This window comes from Solanum pennellii, chromosome 12 (genome assembly GCF_001406875.1).
Source record: "Solanum pennellii chromosome 12, SPENNV200".
Classification (NCBI taxonomy): Eukaryota; Viridiplantae; Streptophyta; class Magnoliopsida; order Solanales; family Solanaceae; genus Solanum; species Solanum pennellii.
The window spans coordinates 61,617,818-61,640,414 of NC_028648.1; the positions used below are offsets into that span (position 1 = coordinate 61,617,818).

At 30.0% G+C, this 22,597-nt stretch overlaps 2 protein-coding genes across 2 annotated transcripts; both read right to left on the reverse strand.

Annotated features, from left to right (window-relative positions):
• Window positions 1-213: 213 nt before the first annotated feature.
• On the reverse strand, window positions 214-4,847 carry LOC107006787 (beta-glucuronosyltransferase GlcAT14B-like). Its single transcript, XM_015205304.2, has 5 exons — window positions 4,834-4,847; window positions 3,409-3,977; window positions 1,718-1,793; window positions 999-1,114; window positions 214-864 (listed from the first exon to the last, which is right to left on the reverse strand). The coding sequence occupies exons 1-5, from the start codon at window positions 4,845-4,847 to the stop codon at window positions 377-379; spliced, it is 1,263 nt and encodes a 420-aa protein (XP_015060790.2). The 3' UTR covers window positions 214-376.
• An 868-nt stretch (window positions 4,848-5,715) lies between these two features.
• LOC107007581 (endoglucanase 6-like) lies at window positions 5,716-10,113 on the reverse strand. Its single transcript, XM_015206257.2, has 9 exons — window positions 9,774-10,113; window positions 8,757-8,969; window positions 8,447-8,647; window positions 8,197-8,286; window positions 7,925-8,089; window positions 7,457-7,741; window positions 6,873-7,221; window positions 6,695-6,748; window positions 5,716-6,342 (listed from the first exon to the last, which is right to left on the reverse strand). The coding sequence occupies exons 1-9, from the start codon at window positions 9,975-9,977 to the stop codon at window positions 6,050-6,052; spliced, it is 1,854 nt and encodes a 617-aa protein (XP_015061743.1). The 5' UTR covers window positions 9,978-10,113; the 3' UTR covers window positions 5,716-6,049.
• Between the last annotated feature and the right edge of the window lie 12,484 nt (window positions 10,114-22,597).

Below are 22,597 nucleotides of genomic sequence, written 5' to 3' on the forward strand. Positions count from 1 at the left end.
AGTTTAGGTCTACTATGGATATAAACCCTAATGTTATTTTATAAATTAATATTTCTTATTATGAGAAACTGACAAAAATAATATTTTATTAAAAAACTACTTGACTAATAAACACATTTTATATATATATATATATGTGTGTGTGTGTGTGTGAACAAATTAATATGGATTGGTGGGTGAAACAATTAACCATATGAGTTAAGGGACATTGACTAACAACAATTTGTCCAATCCATTATATTCAAATACGATTAGACATACATTTAGGGATTAAAATTACATTTCTTCTCGATTTCAATTTTAATAAAGAAAATGATTTAATGAAAAAATTATTACTATTCACTAAATGATTATCTTTAGAAACTATCTCGTATATCTAGAGACAATGTTTTTTATCAAAATCTTTATCATACAAAAATTCAGATATCAAACTTTTTAGTCTTTTAGCACCTGGTCCAGGTCGCAATAAAGTTATGTTTGTTATATTCGTATACCCAAACCAACCACCAGGAACAAAACCATCAGGTTTACGCCCCAAAAGCTCAGAATCAATCTTGTCAAGCACCAATTCGTTCTTCCCAAATTTTCTAGCAAACGGTGCATTGCTATCGACCATTTCTCGATAATCATCCATCGTAAGATAGTGTGGGTGTTGCTTCGGAGGATTGTCCCAGGCTATATAATGAAGGTCATGGTTCACTGTAGTATTTATAAATTCTTGAACATTGCACACAACAGTTTGAAAATATCCTTCAGGTGAAGAGAGAAAATTAGTATAGTACATTAAGAGTGTCCGCGGGAGGTTGTCCCACCCAGACAATAAGTACTCCACAAAGGGCCGTGAGAGCATCATCCACGCTGATCCTGTACATACGAAGCTAAAATTTTGATTTTATAAATTCTAAATCTAATGAAATAAAAAGAAATTTATATTTGATATGCGAAAGATTAAATTACTTTTGTGATTAATGAAACATCAGAATTATAAATTTTGTCACCTGTGAATAATTTAAATGCTGTTGGCACACTTCTTTGTGGTTCAACAAAGAAGATATTTGATTTGTTCAAGCTGTATAACCCTGGATCAATTATTATAGGCTTGGCTCTATATTCCCTGCATTAATAAAATAGACATTTGATTAAATCCAATAATTAGTACTAATTATTTAATTAAGATAAAAGTATTGAAAACCCTCTTGAATTTGATATATATTATTAGTTTTATTTTTGAACTATTGACAATTTTAAAAATAATACCCTTTATTTGACTGACTAATCTTAAATATACCCTCAATCTGCCACATGACATAACAAGTATGGTCTCAAACTCTCGTAATAGCATGAGATTCTTAATAAAAAAACTGAGAAAAGCGTTAAAAACACCTGTAAACTTAGTTAGAATTTAGTTGTGTATTTCACTCAAGTTGCAAGATCAGAGGTTATTCACGTAGAGATTAACTACTATCTACTGACAGTGAATAAGAAAATTACACCATCAGTTCATTTTTAGAAATATTTATTTAAGAGAAGTAAGTATTCTTAAAAATTAATTGAGTGTAATTTTCCTGTCCACTGTCAGTAGATAGTACTTAATCTCATTTACGTTCAATTAATTGAGTAGATGAGTGTTTTTAAGACCGTCAATAATTCGCACCAAATTTAGTCTTCTTTTAATTAACAATATGTTTATTAAATGGCAAGTTAATTATTCACATACTCTTTCCAATCGAGATCACTTGTGTGCTCAATAAAGTTAAGATATCTTGGAATATTCCTTAAGCTATGAAGCAAATCTGTCAATAAAAAATTAGATTAATTAGCAAAAAATCTGCAGTGAATAAAGCAAAGGCAAACCAATTTTTCATTTTTCTACTGAAACACAATGAAAATTTCATTGAACATATTATTTTAAAAAAAGAAAAATCAATTGCCTACTATATTGTTTCGAACAAAATATGTTAAAATAGTTGTCCCAAACTTATTATTTTCGCCAATAAATTTATTTTCGAGAAAATTACAGTTCAATATTTTTGCGTCATTTGATTTATAACTTGGGTTATTTAACTTGTTTCGTTTTACAATTATGCACTTCAATTTTGAATATGTATAAGTAGACACTCAAATTTGTATGATATTATATACCTAAGACACAAATTGTCATGTAAGATATCACATAGGACATATGTGTCTATTTGTTCAACTTTATACAAGTTTAAGTGTCTACTTGTGCACACCCCAAGTTGGAGAGCATAAATGTGAAATGAGGCAAAGTTAAATGATATTGTTATGTATTATGCCTTTATAAAATATGTACACAAATACATAGGTAATCTATAACTTCATATTAATATACATACATATATACTTACACTTATATATAAGTTTGGATTCACACAGGCGGCGATCAACATGTCTACTTCAGATGTGTGGGGTTCCACACTTACGTATTTGTCTGCCACCTTTGTGATATTCACACTTATATATAAGTTGTGGGTGTGCTTATTATTTCCCTATTTTAATTTGTTTGTTTTACTTTTTAAATTTTATTTATATAAAATTTGCATAAAAATATTATAAATCATGATAATTAACAATTAAAATTAATATCTATGTTGCATAAAATGGGACAAAAGAAGTAACATGTATTATTTATTTTGAAAACTAAGTAAAAAAGAACTGCAAAATTTAAATAATTAACAACATATTGATTTTTGAAATTCTCTTTGTGCTACATATATTGGGACAAGAAAAGTAACATATACTTATTATTTAAAAATTACAATAATTAACAACTTAAAATATATAAAAACCATATTAAAATTTAATTGACTATCTAAATTTTATCTATATCACACAAAATGAGACAAAAAAATAACAGATATTGAACTCGTATTAGCATGAACACTTATATCTAGTACATGTATAAATATCTATACATATATATACACAACATATACAATTGAGTTTATAAATATAGTGTATACTTCGATCATATTCAGTAAATTAGATAGCTGAATGATATATATTTATAACTATCCTTTACTAGTGTGTATTTTTTTTATTTCTACTTTCTCCGTCCCATTTTATGTAGCATCATTTTCAGTCTAAAAAAGAATGTCACATTTTCTTATATGGTAAGTATTTTAAAATATAATTTCTTTTTTATCTTTTTTTGTTTCACTTAATTTTCTAATACATTTATGAGGATAGAAAAAAGTAAGTTACTTTTCTAAAGAACAATTTGATAAACATTTCAAAGTATGACATAAATGAGACGGAGAGAGTAATTATTTATTCAGACACTCGAATTAAGTGATATTTTTCACCATAACCGTTAATTCTTCTTTTTAAAATGATTTTTTCGTGTTAAAACAACGTCATTATAAAGAAATTTGAAATTGAACTTACCATCTTGTGTTACTAATGGATAATCAGAAGCACTCAAATTGATAAACCAATCCCATTCCCCACCATCCTTCACTAAAATGGCAGCAGCATGAAGTGTATTGCTCACCATTGTTGGACCTCTGTAAGTAACCAAATTAGATCTCTCAATTACCTTCACATTCACAAACAGAGCCTCTCTCTTCACAAATTTCACAAGTTCATTTCTCTCTTCATCAGAGGTCTCGAGATCCAAATGCAACACGTACTGATTCAACGGATGATACAACGCCTTCAACGTCCTCTTTATACGTTCCCCATCGCCAATCGAACCAGATATCAAATACGCCAATCGAGGTATTGTTGTATTGGATCGAAGTGGTGATGTATGAAGTTTTGATTCTACGAATATCATTGAAGGAGATTTAACTATCTGAAATAACGGATATTTATGAGAAATTATGATGAAAGAAGAGATTAACAGAGTAAAAATGAACAATTTGTTGTTAACTGATTCCATTTTTGCTCTGTTAATTCCAAATGTAGTTTCATTGTGCTTTATATAAATTAATTGAGAATTATTACTAAAATATCTTTTAACGTAGATATGGAAAAAGGTATATTTGAGTGGTTGTAGAGCATTGAAGGTCAATGAAGATTAATGCAAAGTATAATCTTTGATTAATGATAAAGCTATTGGAAATGATAAGTGGACTTTATTTTATTTTTTTTGATAAAAATCAACGCGTTCAACTAGTCTCTGGACACGTGTATATCACCGATTAATATGGCTATGTCGTACCGAAGTTGAGTCGTGGAATTAATCATTTTGGCTTATGCAGATGATACTATTGTATTTTGCTTTGTTAATTGGACTATTTTGAGTTTAAATGTGGGGTTTGGTTAATTAATAGTGAATGATAATAAGAGTTGATTCAATGTTCATTACAAAATGCAAATGCAAGTAACTGATAAAGTGCAGCTGAGATACTGGCTTTCAAAGAAATAGTCCCTTTTTTACTTATTTGGGTTATCCAATTTTTTGTGCTGAATTGGTTAAAAAAGTTGAGTACATGTTGATTTTCTTAGAAATGAAAGCATTTCACATGTGCTTCAATTTATGTCTGTTTATAAAAGGTATAGTACATAAATGTGTCTTTTAACTTGATCTCATTTTACAGTAGACACTTAAATATGTATAAATTTGAACAAGTAAACACGTGAGTCCTACGTGGCACAACACACGTAGGACAAAAAATGATATGTAGGACATGTCTGTGTATTTGTTAATCTTATATAAGTTTAAATATCTACTTGTGCACCCAAAGTTGAAGGGCATAAATGTGATTTGAAGCCAAGTTAAAAGGGCATATCAATGTATTATGCCTTTATAAAAAGGTCAAACTCATGAACAGATTCCTAAACTTGTTTGATTTTCCCTTCGATTACCTGAAGTACACCATTTTCCTATTGAACCACCCATAATTTGTTCATTTTAAACACGTTGACTGATTTTGATTGACTTTTCTATTAAAAATGTCTTCAATTGTGTTCGTATTGTAAGGTAATGATTTTGATTGAAGAAATAAAGACAAACTATGTGTTACTCTCATTTTTTTTCTAATGTGTTCAAATAACTTGAAGTAAAACACAATTATACTCGAAAAGTTTCACTATCAATTGGACTAATGAGTTTTGGAACAAAATATGTATCCTCTATCAATACCCCTTACAAAATCTGGTTACACGTCAGCCAACGGTGTTTAAAAGGAACAAATTATGGATAGTTCAATGATTCAATAGGAAAATATAGTTAAGGTACCTGGGGAAAAAAACCAACAAGTTTAGAGATTTGTTTATGTATTTTTGGCCTTGTAAAAAATATGTTCTCAACCAACTTCATTGACCGTTTGCTCGTTTCTTTTGAAACAATAATTTGTAGGTGCTAGCTCGATTTTGGTGGTTTCATTATGCAACAAGACAACATTTGAAAGGAGGTATGGGCTCTAAATCTCTTTTTTGATAGATCGAATGCCTTTGATGGATAAAGCTTAAGCAATCCAAGAGGCGGATCCAGAATTTTAATTTGATCAATTCAAATTTTAGGCTAACCTACCACTGTAATCGGTAATCCCACAAGTGAAGTCTGGAGACTAGAGAAGGTAGAACCTCACCGACCTTACCCTACCTTGAGAGGTAGAGCGGTTATTACTGATAGACCCTCAGGTCAAGGAAAAACATATCAAAGCGGATCCTGCATTTGGAAAAAATGTATGTGCAAAAGTAAGTAATATTGTAGTAAAGCTAATGCCATGGGAATGTTTTGCAAGGCATGAATCAGAGGAGAAAATATTATAAACACGAAAACGTTGAGGTTGCATAAGTTACAAAGGAAATGAAGACTTCCATATATGTGGAGAAGCAACTTTCTTTCAAATACATGACTATGGATCTTGTGACAAAATGAAGTGGAGAAGAAAGAGGATGAGCACTTGTTTTAATTCGTCTCTTCGCTCCTTTCTTCGTCCAAATATCCGCCTTACTTCATCAGCTAAAACACTGATAAGTAATAACCAAACTACAAAGCAACTAGAAGTTGAAAAATTACAAACAAGCTGCACAAATCTTACATTTAAACCCCTCGAAAAGTGAAAATTCTCTCGTTTTAGTCAAGAGTGTAGCTTGATACTGAGACCACTGCAGGAGAATTAGCAGTGTGAATGTAAACAAACTCGAGGCTTTTTCCAGCTGGTAACGAGTTGATCCAGGCTGGAAACACGTAGGAGTCACCGTACTTTGAAAGACCCCAGAGAGAACCATAAAGCTGGGATACTGAAAGCTTCAAGTTCTTCAATGTCTTAGAAGACTTGTTAGTTACTATTGCTGAGTATCTGTAGTAAGTTTTCCCCACGCGTACCCATGAAGTTGTTTCCTTTTGCTCAATAGTAATATCAGTAGCTGCAGATATTATGTAAAAGAAAATTATAGCTACAATTTATTTGTGCAACATACACTCAAACTTGACCTCCTCTGGCAAGTAAGCACTCTAACTTTACGTCTCAACTGGCAACTAAGCATTCTAACTCGTTCCCACTGTGTCTCGTAACATGTAAATTTTGAGGTGTCTAGATAATCATTTGGTAAGTTGGAAGTTTTTTCAACTGACACAGTGGAGATGAGTTGAAGTGTCTAGATGTGCATACTCAAAGTTGGAGTATTTACTCGTCCAAGTTTGAGTGTTTGTTTATGTGTTGTGTCATTTATTTACACAAGTAATTCTAAATGCCACAAGAAGAGATAGTTTAAGTACCTGGGGCTGGAGTTGCTTTTTGCTCTGGATCTGGTTTTGGCTGAGGAATAGCAACTGCAAGTAAAAACGGAAAAGTACTCTTTGTTAGCAATAACATCGAATTACTTATGTAGAATGAGAGGTAGCAAATGGGAGGGTCGGATCAAAGTTGAGCACGTTATTGCTTGCGTTAGAATACCTGGAAGGAGCTGACTATATTCACTTTGACCACCATGAAGTCTAGCTAACACACCAATTAGGGGAGCATTGTTATAAGTAGCTGGTTCGGTTTGCTCATAGTTGTCTCTTTGATCAGCAAAGTTGTCATAGGCATCAGGTCCCCCAACAATGGCTCCGGTTAGAAGATTGGGATCATTCGCCTTTCTGTTAAACCAGGTAGCATAACCTCCACGGCAGCTAACAAAAGTAGGATCAATCTTTACAGACACGATCGAGGAACCTCTGTGGTGAACTTGTCTCGGGTAATTGTTACCATATCCCACCATGTAACTTGTCGCTCTTGGATTATCTCCAAGTAGATAGTCAACCTAAAATGATAAAACATGCTTGAGAATGTCACTTATCGTATTTAGTGACTCTTTAACTCCAACATTCCACCTGATAAATTTCTAGTCTATTTAAAAAAGAATGTCACTTTCTATATTTAGTAACTCGATCTTTAACTCCGCACCATATGATCCAAGGTATTCCTAACTTTTCCTAAATTTCGTGCTCAGTCAAACTAAGACACATAAGAATGAAACGGAGGGAGTATAAATTTACCTGTGACTTGGCAAAGTCCAGGAGCTCGGGTGATGATACAGGACCGGATGCACACTTGAGGGATTTTCCAGCAGATGCCAAATAGTCAGAGTAAACAGTTGCAAGGAATGAAGCACTTGTGACAAATTGCATGTTGTTCCATCTTTGCCTGAAAATGAGACCTCCTGGACTCTTGTGGATGTTTTGGTTACCTTTTCCGAGACACGCACACATAAAATTCTCAGCCTTTTCTTGGTACTTCTCAAACACAGCAGCATGGTTGCCAGCATTTCCTTGCATCAGGAACTGCAATTATATCCACGAATACGTTAATGATTTGCATAGTAATAGGGGCGGAGCTAGTGTGTACGTTAAGATTTGGACCAAAATACTCTATATAGCCTTTTGGTTACGCAGATGCTATATGTTCATTTTCGTATTATCATGGTACCTACAGAGTATTACTCAAGAATATTACGAAATGATGACCTTAGCAGCAAGAGTCTGGACACCAGCATACTTGACGTCCCAACCAAATTCGGTCATGGACCAACCGGTTCCACCAAGTGCATCGCCATTCTCCCCAAGGTAATTCAAGTAATATGGCTTGTTTGATGCCTTGTACAGCCAAGCAGCGGCCCACAGTAATTCGTCCTGTCAAAATCAAAAGTTTCTTGATTAAATGTTGTGAAAATGACAAGATGAATACAACTTAACAAAGAGATTTGCGTAGTATTTCTTAATGAAACAATCACACATACCGCGTATCCACTAACAGATCGATAGTACTTCTGGGCCACAGTAATACTGCTATCATACTTGCCTCTATATTTGTCCGCAAACTCGAATAACTGAAAACAACAGCAAACCACAAGTTATGGAAATGAAGAGACAAATAATGTAATGTACATAGCTTATCTTTTAAGTGATCTGATAATATGCAATTTGTTAAATATTGTTGCATTCTTAGTTTAAGTTACTGTGTTAAAGTCATGTAAAAATCGCGCTGACCTGATATGCATGAGTTAGAAGCTCCTCGGCATAGGCAGGGTTGCTGTTCCGAAAGACTATGGAGGCAGCAGCCATCGCGGCTGCTGTCTCCCCCGCGAGATCAGATCCAGGTCGACTTGGATCGATCCTGTAAGCAGCTCTTGAAGTGGTCATATCCTCTGGTCTTTGCCAACAGTAATGATCTGTGGTACCATCTCCAACCTATACATTATTTAACATATTATTATAACTTGATGGTGTTAACATCATCGTCAAATTATTTATACTGACGATATATATATATATATATATATATATCGAAATCAATTACCTCTCCATATAGGACATGTGGTTCAGGGTGAGCTTTAAGTAGATAATCAGTACCCCACTTAACAGCATCAATAGCATTACTAAGCTCTCCACTTTCACTCATTTGCTTCCCATACTCAATTATGCTCCATGACATCATAGTAACTGTGAATGCCATTGGTAGACCAAATTTCACATTATCCCCTGCATCATAATACCCTCCAACAAGATCCACCTACAACATATATCAGAGACGAATCTAGAATTTTTAATAAACATGAAAGCACTTAATTAAAAAAAAAAGTATCGAGTTAAAATTGACACTAATCTTATAGGTAAACAATTTAAACATTCAACCAAGTATGTTATACTTAGCCTTTTACTTTTACACTAAAGGGTAGTGGTTAGGTCTACGTACATGTTGTTCTTCTTTCCATATCCTACTTAATGAGATATCACTAGATATGTTATTTTAACATATTTTGACTCAATTTCACTTTTAATTAGTAACATATTTTTACATAGTAACAATTTAACTTTAAAATATTCATTTTATCCTTCAAAAAATAATTTATAGTCGCACAAACATTTATAAACTTATTTTAAAGGGGAAAAGGATATATATACCCCCAAACTATCATTCATCATACTTTTGAGACATTTATGCCCCTGTCGCCAAAAAATCAGAGCATATATACCCTTTATACTAAGGGACATACACGTGTCATAATTTTATCCACCGATTTGACATTTATCGCCGGATAAGATTGCACTACGTGTATCTATTTAGTCTTCCGTTAAAGTGAAAGACATATATGCTCTAGTTTATGGATGACAGGGACACCAATATTCCAAAAATATGACGAAGTGTATCTGCATACCATTAACGATAGTTCAGAAGTATATTTGTCTTTTTATAAACTTCTTATCAAATCAAACTATATCATATAAATTAGAACGCGACTCATGAGTACAAAACATTATAGTAATACTGAAATATTGTTATAACGAATGACTATTACATAAAAGAACTACTTACACCACTAGCTTTTCCATCATTAAGACCAGAATTACCCCTCCATTGGACTCTTTGATCATGAGGAAGATAACCAGATCTCTGAGCCTCATAAAATAAAAAACTCTTACTTAGTGCTTCACCATAATTATGGCTACCAAATACCAAATTAGGAAACAACAAAAATAGACTACTCATGTAACATAGCATCAAAAAACCTTTCATCATGTATTTCAACTAATTATTTCTATAAATGTTTTGGAAAAATAGCCAATGTAGGTAAAATAAAGAAGAAAGAGTGAGGATTGGGGAGAAGGGAGAAAATGAACTAGTATATATGGTGGAGGGAAGAAGAGAAAATGCCAAAAAAAAATTAGAAAATGGACAGTGTGGAACAAATAATGCAAATTTGGGTTATTTAAAAAAAAATCAATGAAATATTAAACAAAAATAAATTTTATTGATACTTTAAAAAAAATAAAATTGGAAGTGAGAGACAGTGGCATGTGCTTTTGTTTGTCGCTTTTGGTGAATAAGGTTCGGCGCTGAAATTTTTATTTCCTTACTAAGGAGATATAATTACTTTACACGCCGTTTATTTTTACTTGTTTATATACGAGTATTATTTTAAGGGATAGCTTTTAAATTTTAAATTTAATATTTATATATAATTAATAGATTTATTAACACAAATATATATTTTCTTTTTTGAGTAAAATCTATTCAATTCGATCGATTCACATTTGAGTTACTAGCTCCGTAGTCCACCCTGATTTATAAGTTTACGATATTATTTATAATTATTATAAGTTATTTAAATAATGAATAAAAGTGAATACTAATACTTACTAATAAAGATAAAATAATAAATTATTTCTTAATTTTTTTAAAGAAATTGGACAAGATATCTAATAGTACTCTCATTTCACTTTTACTGGTGTAATCAACCAGAGTTGTGGTAGAATGATAAATATTCTTTCATCCTAATCATAAGGTCTCAAGTTTGAGTCCCTTTGGATATAAATTCGCCTTTGCTAGGGAGTAACTTATCTCAAGTCGGGCTCTAATGTAAATACCGAACATCGAACGGAAAATAAAAAAAAGGTCTATTTTTACTTGTGTTTTTAAAAAATTTAAAAGGAGGGTAGGGTAGGGGGCGGAAGAGGAATCGGGGAAGAAATTAGAATGCGAGAAATTGAACTTGATCTCACCAACTATGTGAAAGTTTAGATAATCAATTGACTAAATTATTAAAAAAATTCAGTCCATTTTTATCCTTTTCGGTACAATAAATTAGAAGATATATAACTCATCACTCAGTTTTTGATTTACCATTGTTGTTATGGTTAGTTCACACTCATTGCAATATATTTTTCAAATATTGAATTTGTTATATACAAATAGTGATTTAAAAGAATCGTTATTTGATTATTGTTCCTTAAAGATATATCGAGTCAATACTGAACAAGTAAAATACGACTAATGAAGGATTAGTTAGAGTATGTTTACTATAATTACTATAGGTGTAGACAGACAAGTACAAAGTAAAATGTAGGAAAAAGAGTTTGTATGAGAATCCAGTCAAAAAGAGTTTGCAGAAAAGTGTCTGTTGTGTCACTATTCAATTTATTAACATTTTGGCCAACGAGGCCATGTGGCAAAGATGAGGTTAAATTTCAAATACGGCCAAAACTTTAAAAAAAAAGGCTAAAGTATCAATGTAATATATACGTGTAAATAAGTAATTGGCTGGCTACTTTCTAATACTAAAATATAGTTATTGTACACTTGTCAATTTACCTAGATTTTACTTTCGATTTAATTTTTGGTTATTAAAATAGTTTATAGGGAAAATGGTCATATATACCCCTCAACTTTGTCATTTGGAGCTGATATACCCCTCGTTATAAAAGTGGCTCATATATGCCCTTACCGTTATATAAACGGCTCACATATATCCCTGTCGTTACAAAATGACTTACATATACCCTTCATTTAACGGAAGTTAAAAAATTAGTTTTAAATTTATATTTATTACTTTTAATTTTTTTAATTTTTTTTTAGGGGTATATATGATTCTTCTATCAAAGTGCAAGGTATATTTCAATTTTTTTTCATACATAAATTATTTTTGACTTCTTTTATTATAATTATTTGAGTTTCTTATTCTTATTTTTTTCTTTCATTCCTTAGTTTAAAGAGAAAAAAATTAAACTATTATTTTTGTGTGTATTGTAATTTAATTTCATATTCGAAGAAAAAATTTGGTCATCTACAATAAGTTTTACAAGAATATTAGTGAAACATAAATAAATTTGATTATCAAAATAATAATTATAAATTAGTCATTGAAACAAAAAAAAATCAAAAAAAATATGTTTGACGAGGATTAAATTTAATCATACGGGATTATTTTTTTTTGAAAAAAAAATAAAAATTTAGATTAGAATTATTTCTTTTTCATTTTTGTTAGAGGAAAAGGGTATATGTGAGTCATTTGTTTACAAGTAGGGGTATATATGAGCCACTTTCATAATAAAGGGTATATCAGCTCTAAATAACAAAGTTGAGGGGTATATCAGACCCTTTTCTCTGGTTTATAAAAAATTTCACCCACTAAAAGTAAGGTGGATCTAGTGGGACGGGAGAGTGTTCATATAATATATTTCAATTTAAATTATATTGTGTATAAGATATATTTTTAGTAATTATAGAATATATTAATTTTGAACAAGAATATAGCAACTTTCAAATGCACTCATATGTTCATTGTTTGAAACTCACCGATTATATTAAGGATTTCTTCGAAATAATATTTTGCTGGCTAATTCAGACGATATTTTTATTTTTCAAACTTTTTAAGTGAAAATTTTGAATTCGCTTTGAAACTTACCGACTATATTAGGGACTCTCTTGAAATTGTATTTTATTAGCTTATTCACGCAATTTGTTTTTTTATCATTCCGAATTCTTAAAGTGAAAATTTTGAATTTACATTGAAAAATTCTGACTATATTAGTGATTCCCTTGAAATGATTTCTTTTATTGACTTATTCACATATTTATATTTTTTTTTAATTTTTCGAACCTTCTAACTGAAAAAACATGATTTCGATTAGTATCGTAAAAACAATCACACGCAAATGATACTCACAATAACAATAATTTATCGTAATGATACTAATTTTGGAACGGAGGAATAATGATAATTGATAATTAAGAAGAAAAGGGAAGTAACATAACATGTGGATGATTAATAAAAGACAAATAAGCTTAAGCATAATTACAATATTAATGATTCACAAAATCAATATTCCGACAAACAACACTTCTCTTCCCCTCCATTTAAGGCACTGTTATTTGTAAAAATTCAACACCGACAGAGCACAAATTAAGGAGTTTTGGATATTGAATCATTCATATTTTCCTATTTTTAAATATTTTCGCCGATGTTCGATATTTATATTGAAATCTCAATATTTCATATTCGCGTCTTGTAGACATCATATTTTCCTTATGTCATGATCAGTAGTGGAGTCAGGATTTTCAATAAGGGGGTTTAAAATCTGAAGAAATAACACACGAAGTAATCGAAGAGGGTTTGACATCTACTATATATACCTAAAAATTATTTTAACCATGTAAAAATAATATAATTTTCGATCGAAGAGGTCGGAATAAACCCCTAAACTGGTAATTTCATTGCACGTTCATTTCACTAGATGTTTAATATCCATATCGAAGTTTCACTATTTTAGATTTGTGCCCCGTAGACCGTATATTTTCCTCATTGTCATAACATTGCACGTACATTTTACGCGATGTCCAACATCTAAATTAAGTTTGACTAAATTCGCGCCGCATAGACCTCATTGTCATAACACTAATGTTGATTTCACCCGACGTCTCATATTAAAGTTCGACTATTCCAGATTGACACCACATACACCTCATATTTTCCTCATTGTCATATATTTTCCTCATTGTCATAAGTCATGACATTGCATGTTCATTTCACCTCAATGCTCAACATCCATATTAAATTTGATTATTCTAGATTTACACAACGTAGGCTCCATATTTCGTCACTATCGTAACATTGCATGTATATTTCACCTATTTACTGTCCAATATCTATATTAAAGTTTGACTAATTTAAATTCACACAAATTTCATATTTCCCTCATTATATCATGACATTACGTATAAACAACGTATTTATTTTTCTCAATATTTAATATTTATATTAAAATTCGATTATTTTAAATTTACGCTGCGGGGCCATATTTTCCTCATTGTGATAACATTGCATGTTCCTAATAAATGAAATTATATGAGACCACTTCAGGTCAAATAAAGGGGTCCAATACAGTTTATTTACATTTTTATAATGTTTTTTGTTCCACTCGTGCCAACCGCAATTAACGGCTTCTACAGAAAAATAAAATAATTATTACTATAAAAAAATATAATAAGAGAGATTAATTTATTTATTTTCCTTGAACTTAGTTTTGCACATTTTAAAGCATGGACACGTCATCAGTAAGAGTCCAAAAGACACTACTCCGGGATCGCCGGATGACGCCGGTTTTGTGACGATCACGGCGTTTATGCTTCCCTAATTTTGACTATCGTCGTATCATCGTAAAAATTATTTTGGTGTTTGAATAAGTTTTTATATGTTTCAATTAATTTATAAGATATTTTATTTATCAAAAATGAATAGATAAAAAGAAATCACTTCGTAATTTTTTTTTTATTTTTACTCTGTGAATCTAAAATATCAGAATTTTCAACGCGCTTCACTGGCTCTTGTACGTACACCTTTAATGCGAATCACTTGTAGTTTTGCCTTCATCTTTTTCTCTCTTCATTTTTTTTAGTTTTTGTTTGTAGGGAAAAGGGTCTGATATACCCCTCAACTTTGTCATTTAGAGCTGATATACCCCTTGTTATAAAAGTGGCTCATATATACCCCTACTTGTAAACAAATGGCTCATATATACCCTTTTCCTCTAACGGAAATGAAAAAAATAGTAATTTTAATCTAAATTTTTATTATTTTTTTCTAAAAAATATAATCTCATATGAGTAAATTTAATCCTCGTCAAATATATTTTTTTTGACTTTTTTTTGTTTCAATGACTAATTTATAATTATTATTTTGATAATCAAATTTATTTATGTTTCACTAATATTCTTGTAAAACTTATTGTAGATGACCAAATTTTTTCTTCGAATACGAAATTAAATTACAATACACACAAAAAAATAGTTTAAATTTTTTTTCTTTAAACTAAGGAATGAAAGAAAAAAACAAAATAAGAACAAGAAATTCACCTAGATAGTTTAAACTAAACATCGATCGACTTTCTATTCAACATGAATTGTGATGGGGGGATAAATATCTTTTTCATCTTTAATTAGAGGTTTCATGTTCGAGTTTTCTAGAGTACAAAATCGCCTTGTTAGCGACCACGAGACTTCCTGACGGAGGGAACTGACAAAATAAAAATAAAAAATCGACTTTCACAACTTTTATTTCTTTTTGGAAATGGGGGTATAGGTGAATGGGAAGAATTATTATAAGACGGAGAATCGAACGTTCACCAACCAGATAAAATTTAGATAATCAACTAACGAAGTTACTAAGATTCTCCGACGTCAGTATTCCATGACATTAAACGATAGACGTGTGTATATACAAACAAATAAGAGGATTTACCTCGATTCACATTTTCCCTTTTCATACATATCAATGTACCATTTCTTCTTCTCTCTTTTTTTTTCTTTTTTAATGTTTGTACCAACTTTTTGATAATTGAGCACTCACACTGAAGGTATATAGTGCTTTCATATTTATTTTTTTATTGTTTTTTTAGTAGTGCTTTCATATTGGCTTTTGGAGGGATGACAAATTCTAAAACCAAAAGAAGAAGAAATTAATGAAAGACTTAATTAAAAAAAAATGCAACGAATCTTAGTGATTTTGCCTTTAGTTTGTTAAGTTATTTAACTATATGTGAGTCTTGTGTTTTTCCACTTGAAACACTTTTCAAAGTGTACATTCTTTAGTTGTGTTTGGCACGTATGAATTTGTTTTTTTTTAACAAGTAAATAAAAAACTTTCTTAATTTTTTTTTGTGTTTGGTCTATTTGCGAAAATTAAATATTAATCTAAAAGTATTTGTAAATACAATGGGAGTGGAGGTAAGGATATAAGATGGTGAGGTGTATCGGAGGGTACGAGAGCACAAAATCAATAAAAAATTCATGGAATTTATTTTTTCTATTTTTATTAAAAAAGTTATTTTTTTTTATTTTCCAAGGAATTTATTTTCTTAAAGGAAATGTTTTTCAAATATTTGACCAATCGAATATAAAAATGTAGGGCAGTATTATTTTCCGTAACCCTTAACTAATTAATGTTGTAGTTCACTTCATTTGGTCAATGTATTAACAGAGTCAGAATTTTCATTAAAGACGTTTAAAAATAGACATAATATATATTAGACTTTAAATTTGGCTTCAAATTTTAACTTTGACCTCAAACTTTCATAGTGCATAAATAGACACTTTAACTATCCTATCTTTCAATAAATAAACACGCGATTTTTGGAGCCAAAGTGCGTGAAATGCAAACGCTCACACGTGTATTAGTGAGTCAATCAGTGGTTGCCAACTAACTAAACATTTTACATGTCTTTTTTTTAAAAAAAAAATCTTACATGTCATATTGAAACTAAAAAAAAATTAAAATTAATTTTAATTAATATAAAAGAGATTCATTAAGGGTAGAATTGTCATTGCGGCATTTTTTCTACCTTTGTGGGCCTCGAAAATTACCCCTCACTCACGCATAATGCGTGCGTTTCACGCATTTTGCCAGATAGGAATCGCGTGTTTATTTATTGAAAGATGGGATAATTAAAGTGCCTATTTGTGCACTATGAAAGTTTAAGATCAAAATTAAAATTTGAAGCCAAGTTTAGGGTCCAATATATGTATTATGCCTTAAAAATATAAGGAAACAAATACATGTAAAATTCTAAGAGATTCAACATTTATTATACAACCTCTATATACATAAAAGAAAGAGGCATAAACATAAACTTAGCTTCAACATATAATTATGTCCTTCAATTTTGGGTATGCACAAATAGACAATCAAACATGTATGAAATTAAACAAATAAACACTTGTGTCTGAAGCTGCATCGTACATGGCAACTTGCATCCTATGTGGTGGCGTCTTACATGAATTATGTCATATAGTAAGTGTGTTTCTACTTATTCATTTATACATGTTTAAGTTTTGTCTACTAATTATGCATACTCAAAGTTAAAGAGTATAAATTTTGATTGAAGCCAAATTTAATATGACATAATACATAAATAGAACCCTTAACTTTACTCCAAATTGTAACTTTGACCTTTTACTTTGATAGTGCACAAAGGGGCACTTTAACTATCCAAAATTTAAATAAAAAAACACTCGATTGATTCAGGCAAACATGTAATATACAAATGCTCTGACGTGGATAAGTGAATCACTGAGTTACTGTCAACTAACTAAAATAAATACACCTAGATTTTCAGAGCAACCCATAGATATGAGACGACATGAGAATCAATGAACTTGCTTCTCTTTTTTTTTTCTTTAGTTTGAAGTATATTTGTGCTTTAACTTGTCAAATACTTAACTAAAAAAATAGAATGCTTTGTGTATGTGATTGTCATAGTATGTAGTAAATTGCAATTACAAATTTTTGGAGGCCAAAAATAAGTATGGAAAGCTAAAAATTGTTAAGTAAACTTGTACACTTTAATTGTTTGATAAATTGTCTGGATGAATTTTTCAGTGATTTTTGTCAGATTTGAGTAGCAATTTAATACCTAATCAAAATGTAGTGTGGTTCGGACTCGTTGATTCAGAGTCTTCTGAATTAAATTGCGTTCGATTTTTACAAGCGTATAATCACCCCATCTTGCTTGCAATAGATTTAGGTAAAAAAAAATTATTATAGCTTTTTTTTTCCCACAGTAACAAAAGAATAATTAAATATAACTTGTATTTTTTTGCATTTTGCAATGAACAACAAATAATGCAAAAAAGGAAAAATTTGTTGAAAAATTAGAAAGAGAATAAAGTGTGTGTTATTTTTTTATTTTTTAAATAAACAAAAGGATTGATTAAGGATTTAATTGTCTTTTCAATGTTTTTTCTTCTGTTTAGCCCTCGAATTTTACATCTGACGCGTCTAATTGTGTGTATTTCACGCATTTTGTCAGATAGGATTCGAGTGCTTTTTAAATTTAAGTTTTGAATAGTCAAAGTGATTACTTGTTCACTAATAAAGTTAAAAGATCAAAATTATAATTTGAAACCAAGTTAAAAATCCGATATAAATATTATACCTTTATATATTATATCCAATCAATAATTTTTATCGAAACATTTTACCCCTACGGTCCTACCTAACTTCGCCCCTACAACATGGATCCAAGTATGTGAAAGGAAGTACTATGCATGCACGTGAGGTTTGTTTGTTTAATCATTTTACACAAAAATAATGTCCATATGAACTTGTCTCTGTATGAATTGTAACAGAAAGGCAACCACATGAGTATGAAGTTTTTTTCATGAATAAATCCATTACAAACGTTAATAATTTATGCAAATTTCATTAGTTGTACCAACAAATTATTGCAATGTCACACTCATGAGACTTTGTCGATAACTTCAATTTGTAACATGCACCATATGATCATTTGACCAATGTTGTCATCCCTATTTTAAAGATATTCGTCCGTTCATTTTTATTTGTTTATCATGTTATTAAAGTTAGATACCTACTTTAATTTGTTCAGTTAATTCTTAAGTTATTCTTATTACTTCCTTCGTTTTATTTATATGTCATTTCTTTCTATAAATAGTTGGTCCATAATACTTGTCATTTCATAAAATCAATGCATAAACTACCATCTTGTTCCCTTTTTTTATTCTTGTGAGTTATTAGCCTGGAAAATATACATTTGATTAACTTAGAAAAGCTAAGTAAATGATTCATGTTCATTGGTTAAATTAATTAATCAAAATAAATTAATTCATATTCTTTGATTGAAAACTTGAGTTCTAAAAAAATTAAATAAGAGTAGAACGGTAAAGATTACATCATTTCTTAATTCAAGTGCAAAGTAAAAATGTGAGATAAAATGGAACGGAGAAAGTAATTATTGTCGATATTTTCCTCAAGTTCAGAAAAAAAATATCAAATCAATATTGAACAAGTAAAAATGATTGATGAGTATATATTAGGCCTCTATTAATTTCTCTCTTTGTTCATTTTCTTGGATGATCATTTGTTTGCGTATATAAATACAATCTCTTGATACCACCATTTAAATATTGATATAATTTGACGTATAGAAAAGTGTACCATTAGTATTTATTTATAGAAAATGTATCATTATACTAGATATGTATAGAAACTGAATTAGTGTTGTATAGAATATGTATAAAAAATGTAGCACTACTGTATATATGGGTATAATAAATGTATAATCATTGTGTAATATATACATACTACTGATACACATGTTTTACAATTTTATTTTATTTTTTGTTTTGAAATCCAAGGATGACCTCCAACGTTTACAACCTCTGTCACGATCTCTGTCCTTTGGGTGAGCATTTTGTGGCGAACACTTTGTGCGCACTAAGTTAAAGCCCCATCGTGTAATAGCCTGCAAATCAAACAGGGAATGTAAACCGTATTAGACAAGTCCTATGCGACAAGCTCAACTCAGAAGACATTGAAGGGGGATCAACCCCGAATCATCCTTGTGGATAACCATCCTCTAAACCAACTAAGTCATGTTTTACAGTTTTTATACACTATTTATACACATATTAATCGAAGAAAAAATAAAAATCATTGAAAATGTTTATCCGATCCATCGAGATCTGTACGAAATGATTAGAGATCTAATAATTTCACAGTGTTTATAGTTGAAAAGTATATATGACAAATATCTCCATAAAAATAAGTAATATATATGTTATACTGACAGTGAATATGGAGTGTATATAATGTATATAAAATTAACACCAAGTTTTATATATTGAGTACTATATATATATATGAAGTTGATGATTGAAATTTGTTCTTTATCATACTTAGAACTTATGTTTTGAATTTGGAGAAGTGCTAAATGGCCACAAAATTTTAAAAATTATAATATTTTTTTTATTTTAAAATAAATCGATCGTTTTTTCATTTTTTGTAAAAAATATTAAAGATAAAAGGATAAAAATATTTTTAAAAATTAAAATTACATAGAAAAAGATCGTTCCTTAAATTTGAGCTTATTTGGTGTAAATTTAGAGTTGAAAAAGAAAATTTACTATTGTATGACAAAAGTTTACAAACTCAAATGCCTAAAATTGTAGCCCCTTTTTCCATGTAGTTCACCCATTACACATGACCTAGGTAAAAACTTAAAAAAATAAAAAGGATATTTAGTGAATTTGTTAGATTTGTTGTATTTTTTTTTTTTATAATTTGGTGGTTGTGTTTTGTTGTTCTTTATAATATACGAAATTTATATCAAATTTAAGCTTATTTAGAATATATACGAAAGTTATATCAAATTTGAGCTTATTTAGAATATATATATATATATAAAATGCACAAGTACCCCCTTAATCTATGACCGAAATCTCAGAGACACACTTATACTACACTAAGGTCCTATTACCCCCCTGAACTTATTATATTAATAATTTTCTACCCCTTTTGGGCCTACGTGACACTATCTTGTGGGCCCAACGCTGGTTGATTTTTTTTCAAGCTAGTGCCACATAGACCGAAAAGGGGTAGAAAATTACTTATAAAATAGTTCAGGGGGTAAATAGAACCTTAGTATAGTATAAGTGTGTCTCTGAAAATTCGAACATAGATTGAGGGGATACTTTTGCATTTTCCCTTATTATTATTATTATTATTATTATTATTATTATTATTATTATTTGTTATTCAGACATACGTGTCTGAAATTTCAACCTATTTTTGCATGTATGATTGAGGTGCAAACATACCCGGAAAAAACCAAACATATATGATGAAGAGTATAATCTATTTTTACATGAATCTCAGTAAAATAATATCTGAACTTTTACCTTTACAAGTCATACTAAACATCATAAAAAGATATTAGTATATCATTTGATCTTCACAAGATAATACATTCTGACACAGATATCTAAAGTTATAAAACTTCAAATATGATTATCTCTTTTTTTTATTGGCAAATTTCATATATAGCAAACATAATTCATATTTGTATGCTATTACAAAGTTTGCATAATTGCGCTCCATAGCAAACATATATATGTATAATTCGCTATACATATACAATTGAAGCGAATCGTATAAAACGAGAAAAAGAAAGAGACTTGATCAGAGAATTCTGTAAAACGAAGTGTATAAAACGAATTATATAATTATAAGTGTATAGGACGATTATATACAATTTGAATTTGTATAAAATGAGAAAGAGAGAAAAGCAAAAGAGACTTGGGCAGGGAATATACAATTGAATCGAATTGTATAAAACGAGAAAGAGAGAAATTATATACAATTTGAATTTGTATAAAAAAATGAGAAAGAGAGAAAAGCAAAAGAGACTTGGACAGGGAGTACTTTTATTGTATAATTATAAGTGTATAGGACAAAAATATACATATTTGCATGTGTATATACAATTTTCTCTCGCTTTATACAATTAGAAAAACAATTTATACAATTCTATTGTATAAAGCGAGAGAGGCGAGCGACAGGAAGCGAGCGAGAGAGAGAGAGTGGCGAGCGAGAATATGAGAGAGAGAGGGACTGATAAATAGTTTGCTATGAAACCACAAATAAATCAAATAGTAGCTACTATATTAATTTTATATTATTAGTTTGTCATTCTATACAACTATTTTTTTTGGAAAAATTATATGGAATGGCAAACATTCCTAAGTAATTATATAATAGGGGTATAGTTTAATTTATTTACTTTCTATAATTATAGTTTATTTTTTTTGCTATAATTAATGGGGTCCACCACCTATTATATAACCAACAGTATAAAAATCTTTTTTTTTAAATTTTGTATATAATTTTACACAAAACAATATTATCTCTCCTATTCATATTCCACCTTTTTCTCCTACAATTAATACTTCTATCCGATTTGAATTTCAAATTGTCCAAAATTCAATTACTCCCTCCCGAAGTTGAATTCAATTTTCGTAGGTAATTCTAAATTTTAGTCGTTTTCCTTTTTTTTTCCTTGTTCAACAATTGTATATGTATTGTGTTTCTTATGTTTTTTCATATTTTTTTGATGAAATAATCGATTGTTTGTTCTTAGGGCCCGTTTGGATGGGCTTAATAAAAGCAGCTTTAAAAAAGTACTTTTGAAAGTGCTGAAACTTATTTTTAAAATAAGCAGTTATGTGTTTGGATAAAAGTGCTGAAGTTGCTATGCCAAACGTGAAAAGGGAAAAATGGAAGAAAGAGATGTTAGGGTTATGTGGGTAATTTAGAGATTGTATAAAAATATTAAGGGCAAAAATATAAAAATGTGGTCAACTTAAAGCAGTTTATAAGCTAAAAAAAAAGCACCCCTACCCCAGCTTTTAACTTTTGGCTTAAAATAAGTTTTTTTTAACTTAAAATAAGTTATTTTGAGTATTGCTAAACAGATAAATAAGTCAAAAACCAGCTTTTAAGTCAGTTTGACCAGCTTTTAAGCTGAGCCAAACAGGCTCCTATTAGATCTCAAATTAGTCACATAATG

Coding starts and splice junctions, on each gene's coding strand:
- LOC107007581 (XM_015206257.2), bottom strand. CDS start 9,977: ATGATGAAAGGTTTTTTGATGCTATGTTACATGAGTAGTCTATTTTTG. Junction 8,970..9,773: donor ATGATGGAAAAGCTAGTGGT/GTAAGTAGTTCT, acceptor TATATGTTGTAG/GTGGATCTTGTTGGAGGGTA. Junction 8,287..8,446: donor TTCTAACTCATGCATATCAG/GTCAGCGCGATT, acceptor TGTTGTTTTCAG/TTATTCGAGTTTGCGGACAA.
- LOC107006787 (XM_015205304.2), bottom strand. Junction 1,115..1,717: donor AGTGATCTCGATTGGAAAGA/GTATGTGAATAA, acceptor TTATTAATGCAG/GGAATATAGAGCCAAGCCTA. Junction 865..998: donor AGCATTTAAATTATTCACAG/GTGACAAAATTT, acceptor TCGTATGTACAG/GATCAGCGTGGATGATGCTC.